Below are 25860 nucleotides of genomic sequence, written 5' to 3' on the forward strand. Positions count from 1 at the left end.
AACAGATCTGTTTCCAGCTTCCAGAGAGCCATTTTTGCCTTCCTGGAGGTTCAAAAAAAGACTCCGGAGCCCTGGAAGGGTAAATACCTCCCCCTCCCGCAAACATAATGCAGGAGGCTGACTAGGCCACGCCCACCCAGCAACCAGGCAGAGAACCCATTGCCAGAATATTTGAAGCCCACCCCTGCCTGCATCGTCACAAGATGGTGACCAAGCCCCCTTCCTTTCTGGCCTCAACAGCTGGTCTGCCTCTTTCAGTACCTTCTGCAGAGATCTTTGTTCCCATCACGGTAGCTGTGAGTTGCACTGTCAAAAGTGAGTGCTCAATTCAAACACCTTGCCTGGGACTTGAGGGGAAGCCATTACATGGCTGGGTAGCCCAGGTGTCACATTGGGTAATGTGAAAATGAAGCATGAGGGTGCAAAGGTCTGGTAAATACAGATAACCACACTCTGCTAATTGTTGACAAAGCTTTGGATTATTGATTTTCCAGCAATACAGATCCCATGTAGGAGAAAATAGAATCATAGTAATTTCTATTAGAGATTTATTTTTTCCACAGAATGCAAAGTCACAAGTGAGCTTCTGATGGACATGTCAAGTGACTAGTCCATCATCCAAAGCCGAAATAAGAAAGAGTCTCCTTTGTGCAGATGGATACAAGTCATACCCTGTGCCATATTCAGCAGGGCAAACCCCAACCAAGACCCAATGAAGCCAGCACAGAACTTGTATTTACTGACAGACATCCTTTCCAATAAAAGGACATTGTCCCCCCAGCCAAGCAACCATAGATTCAGGTCCACTAGAAATTTGAAAACATCTTAGCTTGCTGCCTATGTGAGATTTGGAGAAGGTCTGCCAAATAGACGATGGATGCATGAGGAACCGTCATTAAAAAAATGCAAACTTACAGTACATTCTTTGAAGGTCTTACTCTCGGGATCAAAGTTGACAAACACCCTAGAACAAGGTATCCAACTGTGGCAACTTTAAGACTTGTGGATTTCAATTCCCAGAATTCCCCAGTGTCAGGTTCCAAGTAATGCAACCACCATAAAATGAACTCCAAGGCATTTCAATTCCTCAAAGAACAAGTTTATTAAGGTACATCATCTTGGCACTAACTAGTGGAAAGCCACTACTGAAAGTTTCCCTGCTTTCCACATCACTATAACTAGGATTTTCTCAATTTTCCAAAACAATATGTCACATTGTCCAACCGGGATGTGAAACGGTTGCCTGGTTGAATTCTCCTTCCTCTGGCCAGACAGCCTTTGGAACATGGCTGACTCATCGCCCAGCTATGTTGTTGTGGCTGGAACTCCATCCACCTCAGGTCTCCTTCCTTTCAGCTCCCAAGTGTGTCAAACTGAATTTATATGTATAACCCAGATGTAAACCAATCCACCATCTAACCAAATTCAGGCTTGACACCCAGCCACTTCAACTTCTGGGAGTTGAAGTCCACAGATCTTAAAGTTGCCAAGGTTGGACATTGCTGCCCTCAAACCTATGTCCAACCGATGGATGTTGTCTTCTTGATCCTTTGTTCCAATTCTTCCACTGAAACCATTAACTATGTGACGGTTCCTTGGCACATGTTCTGCCCCTCCAGTTCTGCCTACCTCTGTGTTAAGGTAGGCACTGCCCATGTTTTTGTCAAGGAAACAGAGATGCAGAAGACGTGCCAGCCATGGCAAGTAAGAGGCAGGGAGACTTACTTCAAGTAAGTAAGGTTAAGCTGATCAGAAGACAAAGAGGGGCTTCCACGGGTTTGAGTAACTTGAGTAACTAATGGTAGGAGGCATCTTCCAGAACGTTGTTCTGACAACTTTAAAATGTTAGACTTCAATGTGCTGGCTAGGGGATTCTGGGAATTGAAGTCCACACATCTCAAAGTTGTTAAGGTTGAGAAACATTGTTCTAGAGCAGAGGTGTCAAACTTAATTTCAGTGAGGGCCGCATCAGGTTGTGTTTGACTATGAGGGGCCAGGATGGGTGGGGCCAGCATGACATCACTCAGGTTGGGGGCGCCTGTGGGGGCCCAAGCTCTCGGTCAGCAAAAATGGGCTACCAAGCTCCGTTTTAGGCTGTGACAGCCTCCTGCAATCCTCTGCCAGCGAAAATGGAACTTGGGTCGCGAGCTCCATTTTCACTTGCAGAGGCATCACGGGCCAGTCCTTTGCTGTTCCCTCTGTGGAGGTGGCCCCACAGGCCAGATCTAAGCACCCCATGGGCTAGATCCAGCCTCCCGGGCCTTGAGTTTGACACCCCTATTCTAGAGGGATATGGAACAAACTGTCATGGGATGATATGGTTACCTTCAGTGGGGATATTTATGCAGATTTCTAGGGGCCCTTCTGATGCTTCCTATGATCTCCTCCTACAACCTTTCTTTAGGGTAAACTTCTAAGCAGGACTCCTGTCTATCTCATGCTGAGAACAGGGGTGAACCCACATTCCCAAATCCTCCGTGCTCAATCCATTCTCACCATTCTGAGGTAGTTCATCAAACTGGTGCCATGTTGCCAGATTTGGGCAGATCCGCAAGACAAGGGTTTTACACCAATTTCCTGGCTCCGGTTCAGCTCTTGTACCGCACTGACCACAGCATAGACTGCATCGAATAATAAGGCAGAAGACAGCTGAAGAAAATGGAAGACAAGGAACAGGGAGAGGAAATGTTATTGGGACCCAACGTCCAGGCTGTTTCCAAAAAAAATAACCTGGCACAGAGCAAAGGACAACTGAACAAGTAAATTCTTGGTTCCAGTCAAGGGGGAATAAAGTTTATGCATTTGATGGAGAAGACCCTGAACGAATAGTAGCAGGTGGTGCTATCTCAGTAATTACAGTTGATTTCTAAAATGTTAATCAGAATTAAACCTTTTTTGGGCTTGGTTGGAAGAATAGAATAGAATAGAATAGAATAGAATCGTAGAGTAGAGTAGAGTAGAGTAGAGTAGAGTAGAGTAGAGTAGAGTAGAGTAGAATAACAGAGTTGGAAGGGACCTTGGAGGTCTTCTAGTCCAACCACCTGCTTAGGCAGGAAACCCTACACCACTTCAGACAAATGTTATCCAACAGCTTTTTAAAAACTTCCAGTGTTGGAGCGTTCATAACTTTTGGAGACAAGTTGTTCCAATATGTTCTCACTGTCAGAAAACTTTCTCCTTAGTTCTAAGTTGCTTCTCTCCTTGATTAGTTTCCATCTGTTGCTTTTTGTCCTGCCTTCAGGTGCTTTAATAGCTTGACTCCCTCTTCCTTGGGGCAGCCCCTGAGATATTGGAAGGCTGCTATATTGTCACCCCTAGTCATTCTTTCCTTCAAACTAGACATACCCAATTCTTTATATGTTTTAGCCTCCAGTCTCCTAATCCTCTTCGATGCTCTTCTCTGCACTCTTTCTAGAATCTCAACATCTTTTTTACATCGTGGTGACCAAAACTGGATGCAGGATACCAAGTGTGGCCTTACCAAGGCCTTATAAAGTGGTATTAATACTTCACGTGATCTTGATTCTATCCCTCTGTTTATACAGCCTAGGATTGCATTGACTTTTGGAACAGAAGGAAATACCAGAGTTATAATGTAGACTGTAGGTAGCCTGATATGGATCTTTTTAATAAAATAAATAAATAAATACAGGGCCTTTTTGGTTATGACACCATTGTTGTGAAACCTTCTCCTTAGGAAATCCCATCTGTGATTTACATATCAAAGTCAATTCAAGAATTAACCTTCTAAGGAAAACGTTGCGTGGAATGAATCCCGTTTGTTATTTTTCCAAGTCTGGTTTTGCTCTGAGATTAGTTATTTTCATTAGGTTATTTTTTTTTTCCTTTTTATAATTTGTTACAGAGTTGTTTTTATTGGAGGGCTGTCAAATGGAGTTCTTCTGTTTCTATTATCGGTAATTTGATGTCATTGTTCTTAATTGATTTTAATCTACGTTGCAAGCTTCTCTGCTTTGTATCTGAAGAGGAAGAGCCAGGGAGAAGGTTGATAAGGTACAATAATGATCGGGTTTATCCAGAAATAATTAAAAAATATTTTGCAACACTATTTGAGAGCATCTTGCAAGTGATCTTGATGTATTAGATTTTATTAGGAAAACATGCTCTGCGATATTATTCAAGCAAGCGGAACACAGGAACAACTCCAGCCTACAAGATAAATCAATTCTGATGAAATGTCCTAGATCAAAACAGTTCTACAGATATTATTTAACCTTGTACAGTTATATTCCATCAGCACATTAATTTGCTCTGAGTCACACTTACAGAGAATGTAGCTTAATTAATACAAGACTCTGCTATTTTCCAATAAAAATTACTTTAACCTCAAATCCCAGGATTATTTTGATACACTTGCAAGAGTCGCTATTCATCTGTCCCTTTTGATCAATATTTTTTTTCATCCTGTCATACGTTTCTCAGCTAACCACAAATATTTACTCTAAATGTGGGATTTAAAGAGTTTTAGCAGAAAGAACGTATCTATTCTGGGATGTGGATGGATGAATCAATATCCATGTGTCTCAGTCACTAATTCTTCTGGTGTAACAACATTATGGAAAACAGAGAAAGGAAAGCTTCCCCGAATGCCTTCTAAATTACAATTCCCCAAAAGATCTATTCAATTCTGTCTTTATCTCAGGATTCCAATCGCTGAAATGGCATTAACCTCTGTCCAAATAATCGTTAACTCTTATATTTATCGATCCAAGTGAAAACCTCCCAGCGGATGGATAGAATCGCCACTTTGCCTTGCAAAATCTACAGAGAGACATATGTCCCAGTTTTGTCCATAACCATTTTCTGCATGCATAACTCATATCTCAAGAAGAAGTAAATACTTGCAATCAGCGGTGGCTTCAAAATTTTTAGCAAGGGGTTCTCTGCCCGGTTGTTGGGTAGGCGTGGCCATGGTTCTGTCCTGCACATTGGTAATAAATAAATAAATACAGCAAATGCAAGCTAAACGGATATGATCTTGTTGATGACCCTCACTCTATCAAGGACCTTGGAGTACTCATATCTAATGACCTAGGCGCCAGAGCTCACTGAAACAGCATTGCCAAAAAGGCATTAAGAGTTGTAAATCTAATCTTATGAAGCTTCTCCTCTGGTAATACTGATTTGCAAACTAGGGGATTCAAAACCTTTGTTAGACCAATACATGAATACAGCTACACTGTCAGAATCCGCACTGTATACCAGACATTAATACAATTGAGCGAGTCCAGAGGTATTTTACAAGAGTACCACACTCCTCTGTTCACAACAGAATACTCTACACCACCAGATTTGAGATTCTAGGCTTAGATAATCTTGAACTATGCCGGCTAAGATTGACTTAAGCATAGTACATAAAATCATATGTTATAACATCTTACCAGTTAATGAATATTCCAGCTTAACCACAACAACACAAGAGCACACAACAGATACAAACTTAATGTAAACCACTTCAAACTTGATTACAGGAAATATGATTTCAGCAACAGAGTGGTCAATGCCTGGAACTCGCTACCTGACTCTGTTGTCACCTGCTCAAACCATCACTCCTTTACCCTCAAACTAACATCTATCGACCTCACCCCCTTCCTAAGAGGTCTGTAAGGGGTGTGCATAAGCGCACCATTGTGCCTACCGTCCCCGTCCTATTGTCCCCAATTATTCATACCTATTTCATGTATTTATACTTAGGTTTATTCTTATTTCTATTATATTGTAAGCGTTTGACAAATCAAATCAATAGATAAAATAAAAATGGTGGGTGTGGCCTAGTCAGCCTCCTGAACCATGGAGGGGAAGGGGGGCATTTTTGCCCTCCCCAGACTCCGGAGGATTTCCTTGAGCCTCCAGGAGGACGAAAACTTTCCTGAACCCCTGCGAAACCCCAGCAGTCCACCGCTGCTTGCAGCCCTTCGATGCTTCTCCATTTCTGACTTTGCACTCAGACCCAGAACATTCTATGTGTTTTCTCTGCATTCATTGGAAATTCACATTACAAGGCTATTTCCTACCTTCTGGGTAAACAGTTTAACTACCTGAGCATCCAGGCAGAGGCTGCCTATTGATAAAGTGGAATATTTAATCCATTCCCTGTGCTAAAAATACCCTCCGTGCTAAAGCTTTCCTGCAATAACAAAAGAAGTAAAGATACTGGCATGAGATGAGCTGAAGCAAAGCTTGGCAGGAGAATATAAGTGGGATTAATTGCCATCTTAACTAGAAATCAGTTCTCCTCTTAATATTGCTTGGCTGATGTCTGCTTTTGATTTCACCAGCTTTATCCAGATAAACATATTCACGATAGGTTGTCTTCTACTTCTCTTTCAAGAAATTCAGACTGCTATATTTAATTCTTCTCCCCACTCTGCTTTTTAGTCTTTTAGTCCTTCTTTTATATCTACCCCAACTGAAGCTTCCAGATGTTCTTCTAGCAATAATACTTCGACTTATATACTGCCCCCCAATGCTATCCCAGCCCTCTCTAAGTGGTTTACAGAGTCAGCATATTTGCCCCCAAAATCTGGGCTCTCATTTTACTGACCTTGGAAGGATGGAAAGCAGAATCAACCTTGAGCTGGTTAGGATTGAACTTTTGGCTGTGGGCAGAATTAACCTGCAATACTGCATTCTAACCATTGGGAAGGAAGGGAGGGAGGGAGGGAGGAAGGAAGGAAAGGAAGGAAGGAAGAAAGGAAAGAAGGAAGGAAGGAAGGAAGGAAGGAAGGAAGGAAGGAAGGAAGGAAGGAAGGAAGGAAGGAAGGAAAGGAAAGGAAGGAAGGAAGGAAGATAGGTAGCAATAGCACTTAGACTTATATACTGCTTCACAGTGCTTTCCAGCCCTCTCTAAGTGGTTTACAGAGTCAGCATATTACCCTCAACACTCTGGGTCCTCATTTTACCAACCCTGGAAGGATGGAAGACTGAGTCAACCCTGAGCCAATCAGGATCGAACTCCAATTTCCCTGCAATTTTGCATTCTAACCTTTGTGCCACCAGGGCTCCTTAAGACTAGGAGATGTAGGCATTTTGGGGAGGGGGAGCATAAAGGGGGAATTCTGGGAATTGAAGTCCACCCAGCTTAAAGTTGCCGAGTTTGAGAATCATTGCATTGAACCCTCCAGGAATTTCGTGCATGAAAAGCCTCCATTGGCAGGATTATTTCTATAGGAGAGTTTATCACTTCCATGCAGTCAATTCAATGACTCCCCCAATTAATTCTATTTATTCTTCCTGTCTCATATACTATGTTTTTAATGACACCAACTTCAACACCTTTGGCATTTTTTATTATTATTATTATCATTATCAAGAGATTAACTGGCCAGTTTTCCTTTCCTCCCCATGCTGTGACTAAGATTTCACCTTTAATTAATGCTACTTCCTGCTCAGGGTTGTTGTCAGTCTCTTATTATTGTTGGAAGTTACATCCCCTTCTCTTCTAGGAAAACAGCCCCCATCCTTTGTCAAGTAGGGCTATTAAAATAGCTGGAGCCAGCTTACTTTTCACAACAAAGGAAGGAGAAAATTACAGGCATGAGATACAGAGAAAAAGCCCTACAAACTAGCTAAGATCCTTTCCCATAGAAATCAAATAGATGGCAAGTTATAAAAACTTGTGAAAAGCAAACCAAAAGGCATGGCAGGAAGGAAATATGATAGCAAACAAGCAACTACAAAGGACCAGGATCATAAAACCAAGATCCCAGGAAAAGAATTCAATGCACACACAAAAATCAAAGTCTTCAAAGATTCATACCTACAAATCAAAGAACCTAAAGTGTATAAGAGAGAGGTTTTTCTACTCACTTATTAAATTAATCCTTACCTGCCTTCCTATTAATAAACTGATTCTGACTTTCAACACAGCTGACCAAATCATTTTGCATTTCTCCCAGCGGGGAAATTTGAATCCACAAAAGGAAAGAACTTTGCCTATTCCTTAAAGGGGAAGCCTTCTTTTTGCCTTTCCTCATTATGATTAAAGTTCCATTTTTTAAAAATAAATGAGCCACTCTCCATCCCATATCTTTCTCCAACAATTCTCCCAGGGTTGTGAGCTCTGTCTTATCTTCAAAATCCCTCACATTATCTCACCTTCTCCATGTAAACACTATATCTACTGATTGTGTCAGGACACAACCATCTCTCCTGAAAAAAAATAATGTAATGTAATATTGAGAAAGGTTAGAGTTTCACTTGAGCTTATCTAGAATAAACAATTCTGTTTTTTCTTCAAGATCCTTGACAGGACTTTGCTCTCAACTGGCCAAATGAGGATTTCTGAGGCCTTTGCACAAAGGTGTTTTCTGAAATAATAATAAGAAATAAATCACTAAATGTCTATGGAGCTTCTCAGTCCTCCAGGATGTGGTTGTCCCCAAATGCTTTTTTTTTTAGAGGCAACTGGACTTTCTGGTTTTTCTTTGAAGACGTTTTGCTTCTCATCCAGAAGCTTCTTCAACTCTGACTGAAGAAGAATCCTTCCATTTCCCCACCATCCAGTCAGATCTGAAGAAGCTTCTTGGATGAGAACCAAAATGCCTTCAAAAAAACAACAACAGGAAAGTCCAGTTGCCTCTTGAAAAAGCACTTTGGAAGTAAAAATATATACTTTGCACAAATTTCTTAGTCTTTTCCTAGCTTGTTCAGATTTCCAGAAATTATTCTGAATGCTAAGTGGAGAGAATCCAAGGTCAAAACAATCAGCAGCAAATTCAAACCAGATTTATCTTGGTGGGCCTCCATTCCCTGTCATAATGTCCATTGCCTAATTTATGATCTTCAAAATTCTTTTAGTCAATGTTTTCATATCTTCCCTTCTCCTCTTTTCTGTGCTGTTAAAGATCTCTTATTAGTGACCACAAATGGTGCTTGTAGATTTTAATGAAGCATATGACAATATTGATTGGGATTTTCGACTTTGCAGCTTACAAACATTTGTTTCAGTTCAGTTCATTTTTGAAAAAAATATTGTGTCCACTGTCTTGGTTTTTTTTTAAAATTTTATTAGACAAGATGATCATGGACAGTTTCCCAAGAAGCAGAATTATAGGGCTTTATGATTTAGAGAAAATGTTCTGCAGCAGAGTTGCTCCAGGCAATGGAGATCCCATTAACAAATCCAGACAATTTTCTATCCATCACCTCCTTCCGGGCACATCTAATTTAGGGAGGGGTGAGGAGCAAGAGAAGGATTTCAGTGGATGAAACAGAAATTCACCCCCAGTATCTAAAATACAAATGCTAACAACACATGCAGTTCCATGAGTTTGATTCCTCACAAAGGCACATTGAGAGTTCAAGATTGGTAGAGGAGAATTATTGGGTTTCCAGGAAAACCAAGTTTTTTGGGAAAAAGTAGATGCAGAGTAGTTTCAAACTAATAACAGCTGAGTCTATGTCAAAACAATACATTTGCAAAGGAGTGAATCCAATGGAATTGTCTGAAAATGGATATGGCTGGCTGGTTGGCACCTCTAGACAAGTCCATGCCCTACTGCAACATTTGTGGCAAGTCCCAACTCTGTTCAATACTCGACAACAAATCCAACCCAAGCTATTCCATCAATCCAACTGCATCAAAACCAATCCATCAAGACAACGGTGCCCTGAACACAGTTGGATGGTGCCAACTAAGGCCATATATAGCCTGGTTGACCTTGTGTACCTTAGTGGTCAGCCGCATGCTCTGAAAGACAACGTGCTATGGCCAGTTGGCTGCAGTCAACTTTTCATGCCCAATTCACCGTGGGACAACTTGCTGTGGCCAACTCGCCACAAGACAATTCAATGCAGGATTAGTTTCTTTTGTTATTTATCAAAGCACTATGAAAGCCGGTAGTGACAGGAATGATTTCGTTTGATACAAGAACTGAGACAATTCTGATGAAAACACAACAAAAATAAAAGGAGCTAAGGGAATTCTGCAGTGGGTTGTCTCATGGCAAGTTGGCTGTGATGAGTTAGTCGCAGTGAAGTGCTCTTGGTGAGTTGTTGTCAGCTTTGGAAGCCATATTTTACTCAGAAGCTTCCAAGATGCCACATCTTAGTGCCTGGGAATTTGGGAAGGGGGATTTCATGAAGAGGTGGAAGATTAGACATAACAACATTCTTCTCCTAAAGTCAAGGACAAGTCACCCTGCACCTGCAAAGGAGGAGTTGGAGGAATGTCTCCAGTTGGGAACGATGGTTAATTGGGCTATGTGATGGTGGGTGCAGGGGAGGGATTTTGAATTTTCCATTGGGAAGGGAAAACCCAGAATTCACAGATTTGGGTTGTCCCAGATGTGCCAGTATGACGTCCTTAATTTATTCTTACTTGGATGAACTTTGTTTCTGAGTGCTAAATGAAATGGGGAGTTTCATTGGAACGCTGACAGTTGTCCCATTCCACTGAAAGAACCTCCTTGGCTTCTTTCTGTCTTGTCAGCTTTTCATCTAAATCTTCCTTGAGAACAACAGTTTCTCTTTTGTCTGGATCATTTAATTGCCAGCTTCCTCTGACACTATTTATCAGTTACTCTTATTTAAAGCAATAAAGCAATTTGGGATTCAGCTAGGATGGCAGCCAATTAAGTTGTATTTCTCCGTAAGGAGGGTATGGTGTAGATCCCCCAGGCTCTCCCAGCCATCCAATGGGTGTGAAATATGTCTTCCCTTACTTTCCCCCACTCAACCTTAGATTCAGTCATCACTCTTTTAAACGTCTAATCACTTCTCTGTTGACACAAATAGTTCATCTGCAAATATATCTTCGTTTGCTCATTAGCGCCTATTGTTCCAATGCCATTTGTTTTCATTTTGGGTTTCTCCAGCTCTGATCAATTCAAGTGAAAAAAATTCAGAGGTGGCTGTCTAAAAAAGTTGCCTAAATTCTTCATCTGATGTGCCCAAAATTTACCCTAGAACTCTAGGAGGTGTCCGACCAATGTATAATAAAATGAAATCATTATATCCCTTGATTTAGAAATTAAATTTCTCTCCAAGCTGCCTTTTCCGGCAGCCAGATCACACTGCTAACTCATATTTAGTAACTATGTATGTGAAAAGTTCGCTTTCATTATGTTTTTATAACTCTGTATGACCATTAGGATAGGTACGCGGTGGCTCAATGGCTAAGACGCTGAGCTTGTTGATCAGAAAGGTCGACCATTCAGCGGTTTGAATCCCTAGTGCCATGTAATGGAGTGAGCTCCCATTACTCGTCCCAGCTTCTGCCAACCTCGCAGTTCGAAAGCATGTCAAATGCAAGTAGAAAAATAGGCACCCCTTTGGTGGGAAGGTAACAGTGTTCCGTGTGCCTTCGGGGTTTATTCATGCTGGCCACATGACCACGGAGACATCTTTGGACAACGTTGGCTCTTTGGCTTTGTAACGGAGACGAGCATTGCCTCCTAGAGCCAGAAACAACTAGCATGTATGTGTGAGGAGAATCTTTACCTTTACCTTTATGACTGTTAGGAGTTCAAAGGAACTGCTAGGAGAAAACACTAGAAACATAACCAACCTTGTAATCAACAAGGAATCTAATCCACATCTACAGAGATCAATTGCAGAGGTCTTCTAACAAAGAATAAAGTTGACTGAACCGGTAACAGTATTAAGAAGACAACAAGCTTCATGTAGGTCAAGCAATTTCACTGAAGAAGCCGATTAAGAAGGCTATTGATGCTTTTGAACTTTGGTTTTGGAGAAAGCTCCTGAGAATACCACAGACAGCCAAGAAAACAAATCAATGAATCACTGAACAAAGTCAACCAAAGTTTCCACTCGAAGGACAAATGACCAGATTCAAATTATCCATCCTATTTGGACAGATGATGCAGCTCCCTGGAGAAGCCTCTAATGCTGGGAATGGTGGATGAGAAGAAGACAACAATCAGCAGAGATGGGGATGGACTTGGTTACAGTAGTGGTGGGTGCACCATGAGAAGACACCAGGTGACGGACAGAAAAAAATATCGACCCAAGTGGTTGCTAAGAGATGACACTGACTTGGTGGCACATAATCAATCAATTTCTTCTGTCAGCTCAAACATGAGGTTCTTAGTTAACCTAAGGATTTTATAGTCCTTGGGTTGAAATGTAACATCTCCTCCTCCTCCTCCTCCTCCTCCTCCTCCTCCTCCTCCTCCTCCTCCTCCTCCTCCTCCTCCTCCTCCTCCTCCTTGGCCATTGTCTATCCACTGCAGGATGAAGGCCTCTTCCATATGTTTCCAACCTATATGGTCCTATGATTTCTTTTGCCAGTTGGGCCAGCCATAGTTGCTGATGTCTTTGATCCATCTTGTTTTCAGTCCCTTTCATGGACACTTTTGATCAAGTGGGATCAGAGGTGGCATTCATCAGGTTCTGACCAGTTCTAGAGAACCGGTAGTGGAAATTTTGAGTAGTTTGGAGAACTGGCCAATCCCACCTCTGACTGGCCCCGCCAACCCCATCTCTTCTCTGCCTCCCATTGAGTCCTAGCTGATCAGCTGGGTCTCCTTTGGTTGCCCTGCACAGGAGAACGCCCACTAAGCCATGCCCACAGAACCAGGAATAAAAAAATTTGTCTCCCAGCCATTCTATCACTGCCTTGGTCCACCTGCCCTCAGTTCTTCTTGTTATGTGACCAGCCCATTTCCATTTCAATCCTTTTGCCCTCTCGATCATATCACATACTTTTATTTGTTCTCTAATCCATATGTATGAAATCCCTATGTAACACGTAGTGGGATCTATCTTGGAAGATCACAAAGCTGTTTGCCCGTTCAATGTTCATGTTCACGGACTATGACATCGGTAGTCCTTGACTTACGACCACAAATTGAGACCAAAATTTCTGCTGCTAAGTAAGACAGTTGTCAAGTGAGGTTTGCCTCATCCTACGACCTATCCTGCTCAAGTCGTTAAATGAATCACTGCAGTAGTTAAGTTAGTGACACAATTGTTATGTAAATCTGGCTTCCCCATTGGCTTTGCCTGTCTGAAGGTCGCATAAAGGTATCGCATGAGCCTAGGATACCGCAAATGGGATACACACCAGTTGTCAGGCTTCCGGGCAGTTATTCCAATTAAATCATGAGCCTCAAGCCACACTCCCAAAACTAAAGAGGATTTATTTGACGGTAACATTCTACGTCCGGCACTATCCTGGGCATAGCCAACTCTGAGATACGTAATTCACTGTCACCCTTGATCCTGCTTTGCCCCCCACCCCTCTGGGTGTATCATCCAATGAAACACATCCATAACCTAGAGTCATCAATCATGCTCTCCAATTAGATTTTTTTTCAGGCAGAAGCTTCAACCATCTAATCAGTCTCTGAAGAAAATATGAACGGAATGTACTTTCAATTCCACACTGCCGCCTGCTCTTTGAAACTCTTCCTCCCCGCTTCTTTCTGTTGTCAACTATAACACGTGTATACAAAATGTTTTATGAGTTGACATCAGTTTTCAATCAGCCGAATTTTGAACACATGACTACGGGGAGGCAACAGTCGTAACGGCGAAAAATGGTCCTAAGTCACTTTTTTTTTCAGTGCCGTTGTAACTTTGAATGGTTGTTTCGTCAAGGATTTCCTATACTTCCAAAGATTTGGAAGTATGAGTGAAAGAGGCCGCTGCACTGATCCCTTCATAGCCACACTTTCACAATAAAGGGACGCCTTTTCAACAACTACGCATTCAGTGTTCATCCTACCCTTTATTAAAAAAAAGGAAAGATTAATAGCCTTCGATGGCTCTATTTAAATAAATGCATGCTTTAAAAAACCCTCCTTTTCTTTTGATTGTGCTGCTAAAACACTAATTTGAAATCAAAGACAATTTAAACCTAAAATGTTCATCAGTACAGTTCTCCAAATGACCCAGTCCTTTAGCCCCAATTTTTTCCTCTCTCTCTGCTAGGAAACCATCCTTGAAGAGCTCTCAATGTTTTATTATTTTTTTTAAACTCCTACTTTATTGTCTCTGTGTATAAGAGAATGACACACTTGGCCCCACAATTTAATGTGGAGAAATAGGAGTCGTACCATTCCAATGGTACAATCAGGATTTCTGACATTAGAAGAAACAATTAATTACCAACATCTGTTTTCAGCCCACATTTTAATTACCTAACCTAGCCATCTGTAATTTTCAGCGCTTTTCCTTGAGTTTCCATTCCTGGCTGCGTGATTCAAGGGAGCCACGCTTGGAAGAAAGAACAGCCTAACATTTTTCAGCGGAAAAAGTTCCATAATCTCTCAGCCCGATTTCTGTAGCTGTCACAAACCTCCTTGTAAAACCCAGCATCTGTCCGGCATCCTGAAGGCAGGACAAGAAGCAACGGATGGAAACTAACCAAGGAGAGAAGCAACCTGGAATTAAGGAGGAATTTCCTTCCTTTCATTGCCATTATTCTCGAACACCTGGCATCTGCGTTGCACAGAAACACCACATAAAAAAACTCTAGATAGGAGCTTAGGAGAGAAAGGACAGTTTTCCCCAAGAAAAACAAAAGGTGGGTGGTCACTTCTTTGGAGTAATTTTATGTTCTCCACAAAGTTCAAAGATTGTTGTGGCCCGCCAGCAGCCGGTGGCACTGGCCGCAGACTCATACAATGAGGAGATTGAGGAGGAACGTGGGCCAGTCCTGGAGTCTGGGGAAGGCTCGGATGAGGGCTCTGCCTCCAAGGGAGAGATGGGGCCAGGGTCATCTGACAGTTATCAGCTGGGTTGTCTCACAAGAGTAGTCACGCTGCAAACACTGAAGATGGATTGTGGCTGTATAGGGTTTCGTACTTGAGCAAGTGGCTGGACTAAAAGACCTTCAAAGTCCCTTCCAACTCTGTTATACATCTCTGGGATTTGGAGAGCTTCTGGAAGCCAGCCTCACCTGCTGGCAACGGTTACCAGCCAGAAATGTCAGGCCAAGGAAAAGAAATTGCATTTTTGGCAGTCAGCAAAGGTTGGTGGGAGGGTGGGCAGCGAATCAAGCAGAGCCGGGGGAGAAAATAGGAAGAGGTTCTCCACACACCTTGCTCAAAATTTGAATTTTAACAATTCCTCGGGGACCCACTGAGATAATTTAAACAGTTTTTGAAACAGCTCAATGGTTTCTAGGCAGAGGAATGTAACGGCACGCTACCCCACAAACGAGGTAACAATCGCACTGGAGTTGAAGTTAAGACAAGAGGCTCAATTTTTTTTAATTGTAAAGCTATTTGTCTCCCCACCCCAGAGCTAATTTTCCCTAGATTTGTGCCTAATACTAAATATGGATTCCCCCAGGAACGGAACCGCAAGGGGACAATTTTGAGAGAAAACTGATTTGGGGAGGAAGCAAATTTCCCACCCCCACCCCCACAATGCTATTATCTCTGCAAACCCCCAAAGCTACTTTGGTTTCTGGGAGTTCTGAAAAACAACAACTCATTGAGACCACATCGCCCATATTTCTGTGTGACACCTGGAAAAATCTGTGGAAATGCTAGAAAATAGAAAAAAAGGACTATGTAGTAAAACCAAACTTTTGCAAAGATAAAGTTTTAGCCTCATTAAATTGGGATAATGGTTTAAAAAAAAAAAAAACAGAAGAAAACCTGCAAAATTGTCACAGGTAAAAAGCTCAAGAAAAGCCAGACCACCGCGTGGGAAAAAAAGGGAGGGAAATAGAGAGAAATAGAGACAGGGAGAGAGAGAGAGAGAGACAAAGAGAAAGAAAGAAAAGAAAGAGGGAAAGAAGGAGGGAGGAGAGAAGTAGAGAGAGAAATAGAGACACAGAGAGAAACACACACACACACAGAGAGAGAGAGAGAGAGAGAAAAGAAAGAGAAAGAAAGAAAGAGCGAGGGAGGAGAGAAATAGAGAGAGACAGACAGAGAAAGAGAGACACAGAGAGAAAGAGCGAGAGAAAGAGAAGGAAAGAGGGAGGGAGGGAGAGGGAGAGAGAAACAGAGAGAGAAAGAGAAGGAAAAGAGGGAGGGAGGAGAGAGAGAGAGAGAAAGAGAGAGAGAGAAAGAGAAGGAAGAGGAGGAGAGAGAGAGAGAAGAGAAGGGAAGAGGGAGGAGGGAGAGAGAGAGAAAGAGAGAGAGAGAGAAATCCTTTTTCCATTTCAGCCTGTCACAATTCTTTGGCTTTATGAACAAGCTTTATTTATATTGCGTTCCGTCTGAAGTATTTAAGCAATGGAGTGATTGTACTTGGTATGCAGAGAAAAAGGGCAATGAATTTCTCTGGATTGAGGGAGAAAAATGGGAGGACAAGGATGAAGAGAGACAGAGAAGGATCTGAGCTCAGCTAAAACCATGGCAGGTTGGAAAACGTGCCACCGGGCAGCAGAATCTGTCTGGTGCCAGCCGCTCCTGATATTTTAGGGCAGAGGACACCGCCATGCAAATCACATCGTATTATATACCCTCTTTAAGAGCCCGGCTGATCTTTCATGCGATCGGGGAAGGGAGAAGATTCACATCCCCAGCCTTGTGTAAGAGCCAACGCTACACTCTTCCTACCTTTCCAGACAAGCCATGTGCACCACCAACACCCCCAATTTCCCTCTTCCTTTCTAGGAAAGACTTAGAAGTCATCCCTTCCAGGTGATCTGAAAGGCTTCCAGAGAGAGAGAGAGAAAGAAATTCCCAGTGAGGATCTACTAATTGAAATCCAATTTAGGAGGACGGAAGAGATACGTTCTTCAGGGAGGGCCTATGGCCAAGGCGGATGGTGCCATGTTGCAGATGAAAAGGCAACAGATGGAAACTAATCAAGAAGAGAAGCAACCTAGAACTAAGGAGAAATTTTCTGATAGTTAACGCCTTGCCTCCAGAAGTTGTGGCTGTTCCATCACTGGAGGTTTTTAAGAAAAGATTGGACAACCCTTTGCTTGAAACGGTACAGGGTTTCCTGCTTGAGTAGTGGCTTGGACTACAAGACCTCCAAGGTCCCTTCCAACTCTGTTAATTTTCTTATTCTGTAACGTGGCCATCACTTTTGAGCAGACTCCCCAAATGTAGGCATCCTCCAGTTAAGTGGGATTCCCAGAATTCAAAGTGATGGTTAAGATGGTTATGGAGTCCTGGGGTTGAAGGCCACACATCTGAAGAACATCCAGGTTGAAGGCTGGTAGCACAAACTGAGAAGTAGAACTACATCTTCTGCATGCAGAAGACCTTGGGTTCAGTCGAGAACCTCCTGTCTCAAACTTGAGGAGCTAAGATAGATAGCCAATTAAACATATCTTTGGTTCTGTACCAGACAATTTTGATGTTTCCATCAAAACAAGTCAGGTGAAGGCCAGACAAGGAATAATGGATGGAAACTGAACAAGGAGAGATTCAATCTGGAAATAAGGAGAAGTTTTCGGACAGTGAGAGCAATCAACCGATGGAACAGAAGTTGCCTTCGGAAGTTGTTGGAGCTTCATCACTGGAAGCTTTCAAGGGGAGATTGGACTGCCATTTGTTGGGGATGGTGTAGGGTCTCCTGCTTGGGTGGGGAGGTTGGACTAGATGACCTATAAGGTCCTTTCCAACTCTGTTATTCTGTTATTATTCTGTTATTCAGAAGTTGTGGGAGTTTCATTACTGGAAGCTTTCAAGAAGAGATTGGACTGATGTCTGTCAGAAATGGTGTGGGGTATCCTGTTTGAGTGGGGGGTCGGGCTAGATGACCTACAAGGTCCCTTCCAGCTCTGTTCTGATTGATTCAACCTAGAGGAGAGATTTCAACCTACAGAGAGATTTCCTGACAGTGAGAACAATCAAACATTGGAACAGAAGTTGCCTTCAGAAGTTGTGGGAGCTTCATCACTGGAAGCTTTCAAGAAGAGACTGGACTGCCATCTGTCAGAAATGATGTAGTAGGGACTCCTGCTTGGGCGGGGGTTGGGCTAGACGACCTACAAGGTCCCTTCAAACTCTGTTAATCTGTATCTAACCTGTAAGTGTGAAGAGGATGAAAGTTTATGTGTTTGCTTTCCACTAATCAAAACATTTTATAAGCTAATGGAGCAGAAGAACCCCGCTGTTTCCGTTTCTAAAGACCCAAGTGGCCTACTATCCCTTTCTCCAAGAATCCCATCAGACACTTTTAGGAAACACCTGAGCATGACATGGAGACATAAAGTTGGAGCACAGATAATCCAGAGAGAAATCAGAATATCTCCAAAGAAATCCTAGCAGCTCATATGCAGCTAGTTAATTGGCCCATAAATACTCAAACCTCTAAGTTAACATAAACATTTAGGGGACTACTTTAGGCTTGCAACAAGAGAAGAGAAGAGGAAAGGAAGGGAGAGGGGAGGAGAGGGGAGGAGGGAAGGAGAGGAGGAGGAGGGGAGGGGAGAGAGGGAGGAGAGGAGAGTGGAGTGGGAAGGGGAGGAGAGGAGAAAAGAAGAATGGCTACTACAGCAAAGGTCCTACTCTTGAAATCTCCAACCTGAAATCCACAAAGAATGAGGAAACACAGCTCTCATTTTTGTCACCTAATGTGAGCCATATAGGTGGGCTGAGTTGAGAGGTTCATAACATTTTAGATCTTCACTTTTTTTTCCCATTACTGAATCACTTACTCCTTCTTTTCTCCCACACAGGACGTCATTACACGGGAAGGAGTGAGACGAGGACAGATGCATTGGTTTACTTACTGCTGGTCCAGTAAAAGGAATATGGTCACAATTCTCTAACCACGACTGGTTGAGACTCTCTGCAAATTGCTGGAAGAAAGGGTGGGACTGGTTGAAGATAGAAAACCCCATGATGTTCACTCGATCGTCCATAAGGCTGTCCAGTTGCTGGAGAGAAAATTCCTACAAGGAAGCCAAGGTTCAAAAAAGCAGAATTAGTATGTTCTTCAACAGTCATTCGACAGGGGGAAAAATATGAAGGGAAGGCATTGCATGAACTGCAAAGACTGGTAAAAACTAGGGAACATCAAGAAACTTCAACAACTATTTATTTATAAATTCCTGGGGAAAAAAAAAAGAATTCAAAATCCTCATCTGTTCCAAACATGACCAGGAGGAAGTCATGCGTAACATCAAAACTGAGAAGGTCTTAGCTTCTGTCTTTATGAATCTCGCTGGAGAATCCAACCTCTATCTCCATAAGAAATAAAATAAAATAAAGGCTCATCTTCACTTCACAAACGGGGACTGACCTTCACAGATCAAAGGAGGCATTAAAGCTACCATTTCTATGAGCAGTTACAACCATTCAATAAATTATGATCTGGGTCAAGGCAGAAATTTTACCCCTCGTAAATCAGAAATGCAATGCTGGTTTTCTGATGTTTGTTTTGGCATGGCAGCTATTACTCTAGCTTTTAAGCAGGTTGGCAAAGACAAATGCAACGACTGACAACTTATCTGTGATGGACAAGCTTAAATCAGGGGCCTGAGTGGGGATAAATTTTTTTGGTGGGGGGGAATCGAATCGCATTATCGATAAGCAACACAAAAATTACCGGCTGCATTATTGAGGTGGTTTGAATGATGCAGTTCTTTGGTTTCCCAGGCAGGTTATTTATTTCCACATAGCACATTGTCAACTTGTAGCATGAGGGCAGATGGCTAATGAGAGCTGCGGCCTGAAGGGATTTCCCATGCAAAGAGTGTGACAACAGTTGTGCCAAACTAGCACGATCTGTCTTTCTCCCTAGACAGGTGCTGGAGGACCAAGGAAAAAAAAATCAAATCTGAGAGAAAACAATGCTCTCTCGAGCCTAGCCAGGAATCCGAGTAGAAAAACACAACTCCAAGTAGCAACCTCACAAAGAAAATCAGCCGAGAAACAAAATGACTTTGAATTGCTTGAAATGCAATTCAAAGTCAATTCAAAATGACTTTGAATTCAATGACTTTGAATTGCTGGCGTCCTGAGGAATCACCTACATACAAGAAAACAAAAGACTAAAATCAAAAATCAGGGGCCCTGTAAATTGTGTGTTGTGGAGACTTCAGTCAGGAGTTTTAAAGCAAGAAGAATGGAATGGAATGGAATGGAATGGAATAGAATAGAATAGAATAGAATAGAATAGAATAGAATAGAATAGAATAGAATAGAATAGAATAGAGAATATATAAAATCAAAATAGAATATAGAAGAATAAGAATACAAGGGAAGAGAGAATAGAACAGAACAGAACAGAGTAGAATAAGTAGAATAGAATAAATAAAATAGAATAGAGAATATATAAAATCAGAATAGAATATAGAAGAATAAGTAGAATATAAGAGAATAGATAATAAATAGAACAGAACTGAATAGAAGAATAAGTAGAATAGAATAAATAGAATAAAATAAATAGAATAGAATAGAGAATATATAAAATTAGAATAGAATAGAGAAAAATAAGTAGAATAGAATAATAATAGAATAAAATAGAATAATAGAATAGAAAATAGAATAGAATAGAACACACAGAATAGAAATGAATAGAATAGAACAGAATATAAATGAATAGAATAGAACAGAACAGAAGAATAGAATAGAATAGAACAGAACAGAACAGAGTAGAATAAGTAGAATAGAATAAATAAAATAGAATAGAGAATATATAAAATCAGAATAGAATATAGAAGAATAAGTAGAATATAAGAGAATAGATAATAAATAAAACAGAACAGAATAGAAGAATAAGTAAAATAGAATAAATAGAATAGAACTAATAGAATAGAATAAATAGAATAGAATAGAGAATATATAAAATTAGAATAGAATATAGAAGAATAAGTAGAATAGAATCATAATAGAATAGAATAGAGCACACAGAACAGAATAGAAATGAATAGAAGACAGAACAGAATAGAAATGAATAGAATAGACCAGAACAGAATAGGCCAGAAGAATAGAATAGAATAGAACAGAATAGAATAGAATTCTTTATTGGCCAAGTGTGATTAGACACACAAGGAATTTGTCTCCGATGCATAAACTCCCAGTGTGCATATAAGAAACAAGTGATAAATCATGATCATAATGAGAAAATACAAACAATTAGGGGTAAAGTATAGAATTTTTGGAAATAGTGGCAGGAATCAACAAAGAAGAATATTTGTAACTCAGGGTTGAAATTGTGATAGGGAGCTCCAACCTCTGTCATTTAGTGAGTTCACTAAATGGGGTTTCTTTTAACGCTTTGAATATCTTCTTGGTTTTTATTGCAGCCTGGATCCAGCAGTGATTTATTAGATCAGCTACTCCCCTTCCATCTGTTGGCTGTATATGTTTAGCGTTCCTCAAGAGTTTCTTTCTCAGCCTGCTTACCATCTCTGCTATCTCCTTTCCAAGGTCTGGAGAGGAAGGAAATAGGGAATCCAGAGGCTGGCTTGTCTTTGAGGAGATTGTCTTTGAGCATTCATCTACTAGTTTGAGGATTACCTAAGTCCTCCTGACTACTTAATACCACGGGGGAGAATTAAGATACAGCATCCATGGAGTGGTTGGAAAAACCAGGATGACGATGTCAACCCTGAAGCTGGCCTGGCCGAAGCCATCTTGGAGCTTCAGTGTGTTCTGACCAAGGCTTCCGAGACTGTAATTACACACGTGCTTATTTTAAAAACAAGTCTTGCTTTATTGCAATGCTGGGAATTATTTTCATTCCCAGACAGTAATGAATCTCAAACAGTCCCCCGAGATAAGCACCCACCTTTCTTTCCTGAGAAGTGCTGCCAATAACAGAAGTGTCCAATGAACTCGAAAAAAACAAAAAACCCAACCGAAGTACAAAGAGTTTCAAGAATAAGTCTGAAATTAACAAACAACATTGCTTCCTGCAAAGGTTTTGTCATCTTAGCCTGACTTTTATCCCTTACGGGAGGGCAATCACCTCCCAGCCTTACTCTCGAGTCACCTCTTTTGTTTCAGCTGCTTTCACCTTCTAGCAGCTCTGTGCACACCCACACTGGGAACAGGCTCCCCTGGTCCTCTTCCTCACTGCTACCAGACTCCAAAGGCTCCAAAGGCAGCACCCCAGATGGTCCTGGCCCCATCTTGGCATCATATGCAGGACCCTCATCTAAGTCATCCCCAGACTCCTCGACTAGTCCCCTTCTCCATTGTCCAATTCTGCTGCCATCTGCACAGGCTGCTGGTAAACTACAACACAGTGTTGCCACACTGGAGCTGAGGGATAGGGAGGGGGCAGTGGTGGGCTGCTGGTGGTTTGGACCGGTTGTAGAGAGCCGGTAGTTCCCACCCACCCCACCCTGTCCTATATTTCCGTCTTTCTCAGCTCAGCTGATTTGCGTGGCACAGTGGATTTCCACGCCTCAGCTGTTATACTTACTGGGGCTGCCCTGGAAGGTTAGCTGTTGAGGTTCAAACTGGTGTTTTTTAAACACTGCATGTGCGAAGCTCGCGCTGACAGAACCGGTTGTTAAACGGTTGCAGCCCACCACTGGGAAGGAAGAATTGAGATAGCGGGAATTGTGTAGCCAAAACAAAATACTTTCTCTTGGGAACCAAGGATGTTCTTACACCTGGCCGGAGGAAGGAGGAGTGTTTGGGATTGAGGGGGAAAACAGTTAATTAGGTGAAAACCTTCAGAGTCAGTTTTCACCAGATCTGTGCAAATATTGTATTTCCAATAAATCTATTCCTTGAGGAATATACCTGCCTCGGAGTTTTGCTTGCAATGGATCTATTACTTGGAATCCTGACAAAAAAAAAAACTTGTAGGCCACTTGTAACATCCCAGAACAGAGATGTTGAATATAAGAACTTTCCTCGTAGGTAGGTGCTCCAACCCTGAAGCTTTTAAAGAAGAAATTGGACCAGCATTTGCTTGAGCTGGGGGTTGGAGTTGATGACCTCCAAGGTCCCTTCCAATTCTGTGATTCTGTTGTTCCTTGAAAGGACACGATTGTTGTTATCAAACCGAGGCGGCCATTGATTTTAGTAATCCGCTTCTTAAATCTCAAGAACGTATCTTAAAAAACACAGGCACAATATGCTTTTCTTGGATTACTTATACTACACATAGCCCCCTTTTCAATTCATCAGTTTCACATGCTGGCTGCAGCAGTCTCTCTTATTAATTTATTCTATTTTTTTTATTTATTCGTCAAACAAAAATTACAAATTCGAACGAACAAAATGAAAAAATTTTTTTTAAAAACGTGACAGGGTGTTCTGATCCAGCTTCCCAAACACGACAAACCCTCTGAAGATTCCTTTATTAGGAGCGCTGGTAGCACTGGCTAAAAGTTTCTCTCTCACTGCAGGCTAACAAATCTGCCCCGCCGGGGGGTGAATAGTTGTCTGCCACATCTATTCATCTCTGCCCCCTTGCCTTTTATCCCTAGAGCTAGGGTGGGGCTTCACTAGCAGCAGTGGTTCTTCTGTCCCAAGGACCGGCCCATAGATTTCCACCGCTCTCCTCTCCTCTGCCTTCTGCACATCCACGCGTCAGGCACCGGGCCTGGCTGTTACTCCTCTTCCTCCTCAGCCACTCACACCAGACCTGGAGGTTGTTGACTCTGCATCTGAGGGCTGATGGATGGCCCAGGCTCTGCCTGCCCCCCCCACTCTCTCTCCCCCACCCCAGTTCCATCCCCTCTTCCTCCTAGGAGCTCTCAGATTGTCCTGTTGCTGACCCTGCCTACCATGCCTCCTCCTCTGATTTAGCTGCTGGAGGGGCTGGCAGCCAACAGGTCACAGCGAAGGGACAACAGGCACATTGGTACAGTTATGCACATCCCCTCCCTTAAATACAGGAGGTGGTCCATGGAAGTTAAGCTGGAATTATCTTCCTTATCTTTTCTACAGTTTTATTAACCCAGCTTCACTTATCTAAGCAAGAGACCGTAGAAACGCTCCCTCTTCCTTGGAGGAGAAGGAAGATGCAAGATCATATGGCACATCTTGATTTCATCCGAGATCAAAAATCTTTCTCGCTGTCTTCCTGGCTGCATGTGCAATTCCCTTTACCAATTTACGTCAAGAGCTTTATTGGATGGAGAGAGTTCTGCTGCTGATTAATATCCTTCTAATCATTCTTTAAGTGCTCGTTTATGAGGGATTTTATGATCTGATGAGGGGGCAGATCCCAAAATGGGAGAGTGGAAGAGAGAATTCAGATGCTGCTGTCATAATGCTCTCAAAAAACCCCTGGCGTCCTCAAACATTCTCTCTAATTTTTGTGTTGGTTTTTTTAATTGCCCACAGCAGATTTTGAGAAGCAAAGAAGATTAAATGATGTCTCGACTCTGGAATGGCACACTATTCCTGTTCCTTTTCCCTGCAAATTTTCTGTTTGCCCATCCAATAAAAATGAATGTTCCTTAATCTCAGTTAAGGGAGAAAAGAATTCCAAAGAGAATCAATGAACCCTCCTTCCTCCGTGTGTGTGTGTGTGTGTGTGTGTGTGTGTGTGTGTGTGTATTAATATGTGGATTTGAACTCCCAGAATTCCCTAGCCAGGATTGCTGGCTGGAGATTTCTGGAAGGTAAAATATATGTGTGTGTGTGTGTGTAGATAGATAGATTAGATAGATATGAATGAATAGATAGATAGATAGATAGATAGATAGATAGATAGATAGATAGATAGATAGCATTGCTGGCTGGAGAAATCTGGGAGTTGAATTTGAATATATATGTATATTCAACTCCCAGAATTCTCCAGCCAGCGATGCTGGCTAGGGAATTCCAGGAGTTGAAATCCACCCACCTTAAAGTTGCCACGAATGAGAAACACTAATCTAGACAGAGGACCATATACAATATTGTCAGTATAGGTAGTTCCACAACGGAGCTAAAAATTTCTGTTGCAAAATGAGACAGTTGTTAAAGTGAATTTCATCCCATTTTACGACTGTTCCTGCAACAGTTGTTAAGTGAATCACTGTGGCTGATAAGTTAGTATGTTAGGGTGGTTGATTGAATCTGTCTTCCTCATTGATTTTGCTTATCAGAAATATTTTTATAACATCTTATAACCAAATAAAAATGTTAGAATCGAAAAGGGGATCACATGACCCTGGACCCCTGTAACAGTCATAAATATGAACCAGTTGCCCATCATTCAAATTTTCATCATGTGGCCATGGGGACTCTGCAATGTATCAGGGTTCCAATGGACGCCCTAATTAATTCATGACCCTCAAGCCATGTTTCAAAATAAATCCAATTATTTATTAGGAGCAACACTTCGGCACTTTTCTCAAGTGCAGTCGGCTCTGCCCTACGTAATTTACTGCCCCACCTACGACCTTGTTCCCCCTTCCTCCCAGGGTGTGTCATAAATCACATTCTCCAACTGGAGCACTTTCGTGGGCTGTAGAAAACACGCCTCTCCGGGTTGCTCTGGTAACCTGGGATACAATCTGGGGGAAGAAATGCGTGGAATGTGCTTGTGGTCATAGCAACTGAGCTCCTCCCCACTCCTGCCTACTAGGGGAGCTCAGGAGCAGTCCAGGAATGCTTTACAAGTTGACACTATAGTCTTCAGTGTGAAAAAAACGGTCATAAGTCACTTTTTCCAGCGATGTAACTTTGAATGGTCACTAAATGAACTGTTGTAAGTCGGGGAGTGCCTGTAGTTGACGATCTTCACCATCCATCAAAGCTGTGAAAAAGGATCTACTTTCAAATATGGATTCCCATTGGCACCCTTCCCACCAATTCTCCTATCGGAAATTTTCTTTCTTTTGGAAAATACATTTCCTTCTCTTTCAGAATCCAAAGCCCTTCCCTTACTATAAAACAAATACTAAGCTGCTAAATCAATTTATCATTCTTACGCCGTTGGAAAAACATTGCCATTTATTCCCTAAATCGTATTAGATTACACTAAGTGCTTTATGACTTAAAAAAAAAACACAGAGAAAAGGATTGGCTTACTTATAACATATTAACTATGTCA

At 41.9% G+C, this 25860-nt stretch overlaps 1 protein-coding gene and 1 long non-coding RNA gene across 3 annotated transcripts in view; one reads left to right on the forward strand and one right to left on the reverse strand.

Moving 5' to 3' along the window:
• Positions 1 to 25860, forward strand: part of LOC148125063 (uncharacterized) — a 558115-nt gene that overhangs the window by 500285 nt on the left and 31970 nt on the right. The gene's annotated exons all lie outside the window — the stretch shown is intronic.
• The window catches only part of GRIK4 (glutamate ionotropic receptor kainate type subunit 4), a 337150-nt gene that overhangs the window by 62360 nt on the left and 248930 nt on the right, over positions 1 to 25860 (reverse strand). For both annotated transcript variants that reach the window (XM_087939152.1, XM_087939153.1), the window contains exons 8-9: positions 18638 to 18799; positions 2497 to 2649 (exon numbers count right to left, since the gene is read on the reverse strand). In XM_087939152.1, coding sequence (XP_087795278.1) covers positions 2497 to 2649; positions 18638 to 18799 — 315 coding nt within the window. The remainder of the gene's footprint in view (positions 1 to 2496; positions 2650 to 18637; positions 18800 to 25860) is intronic.

This window comes from Pseudonaja textilis, chromosome 9, assembly GCF_049901715.1.
Source record: "Pseudonaja textilis isolate UNSWEBS1 chromosome 9, rPseTex1.2, whole genome shotgun sequence".
NCBI classification, from domain to species: domain Eukaryota; kingdom Metazoa; phylum Chordata; class Lepidosauria; order Squamata; family Elapidae; genus Pseudonaja; species Pseudonaja textilis.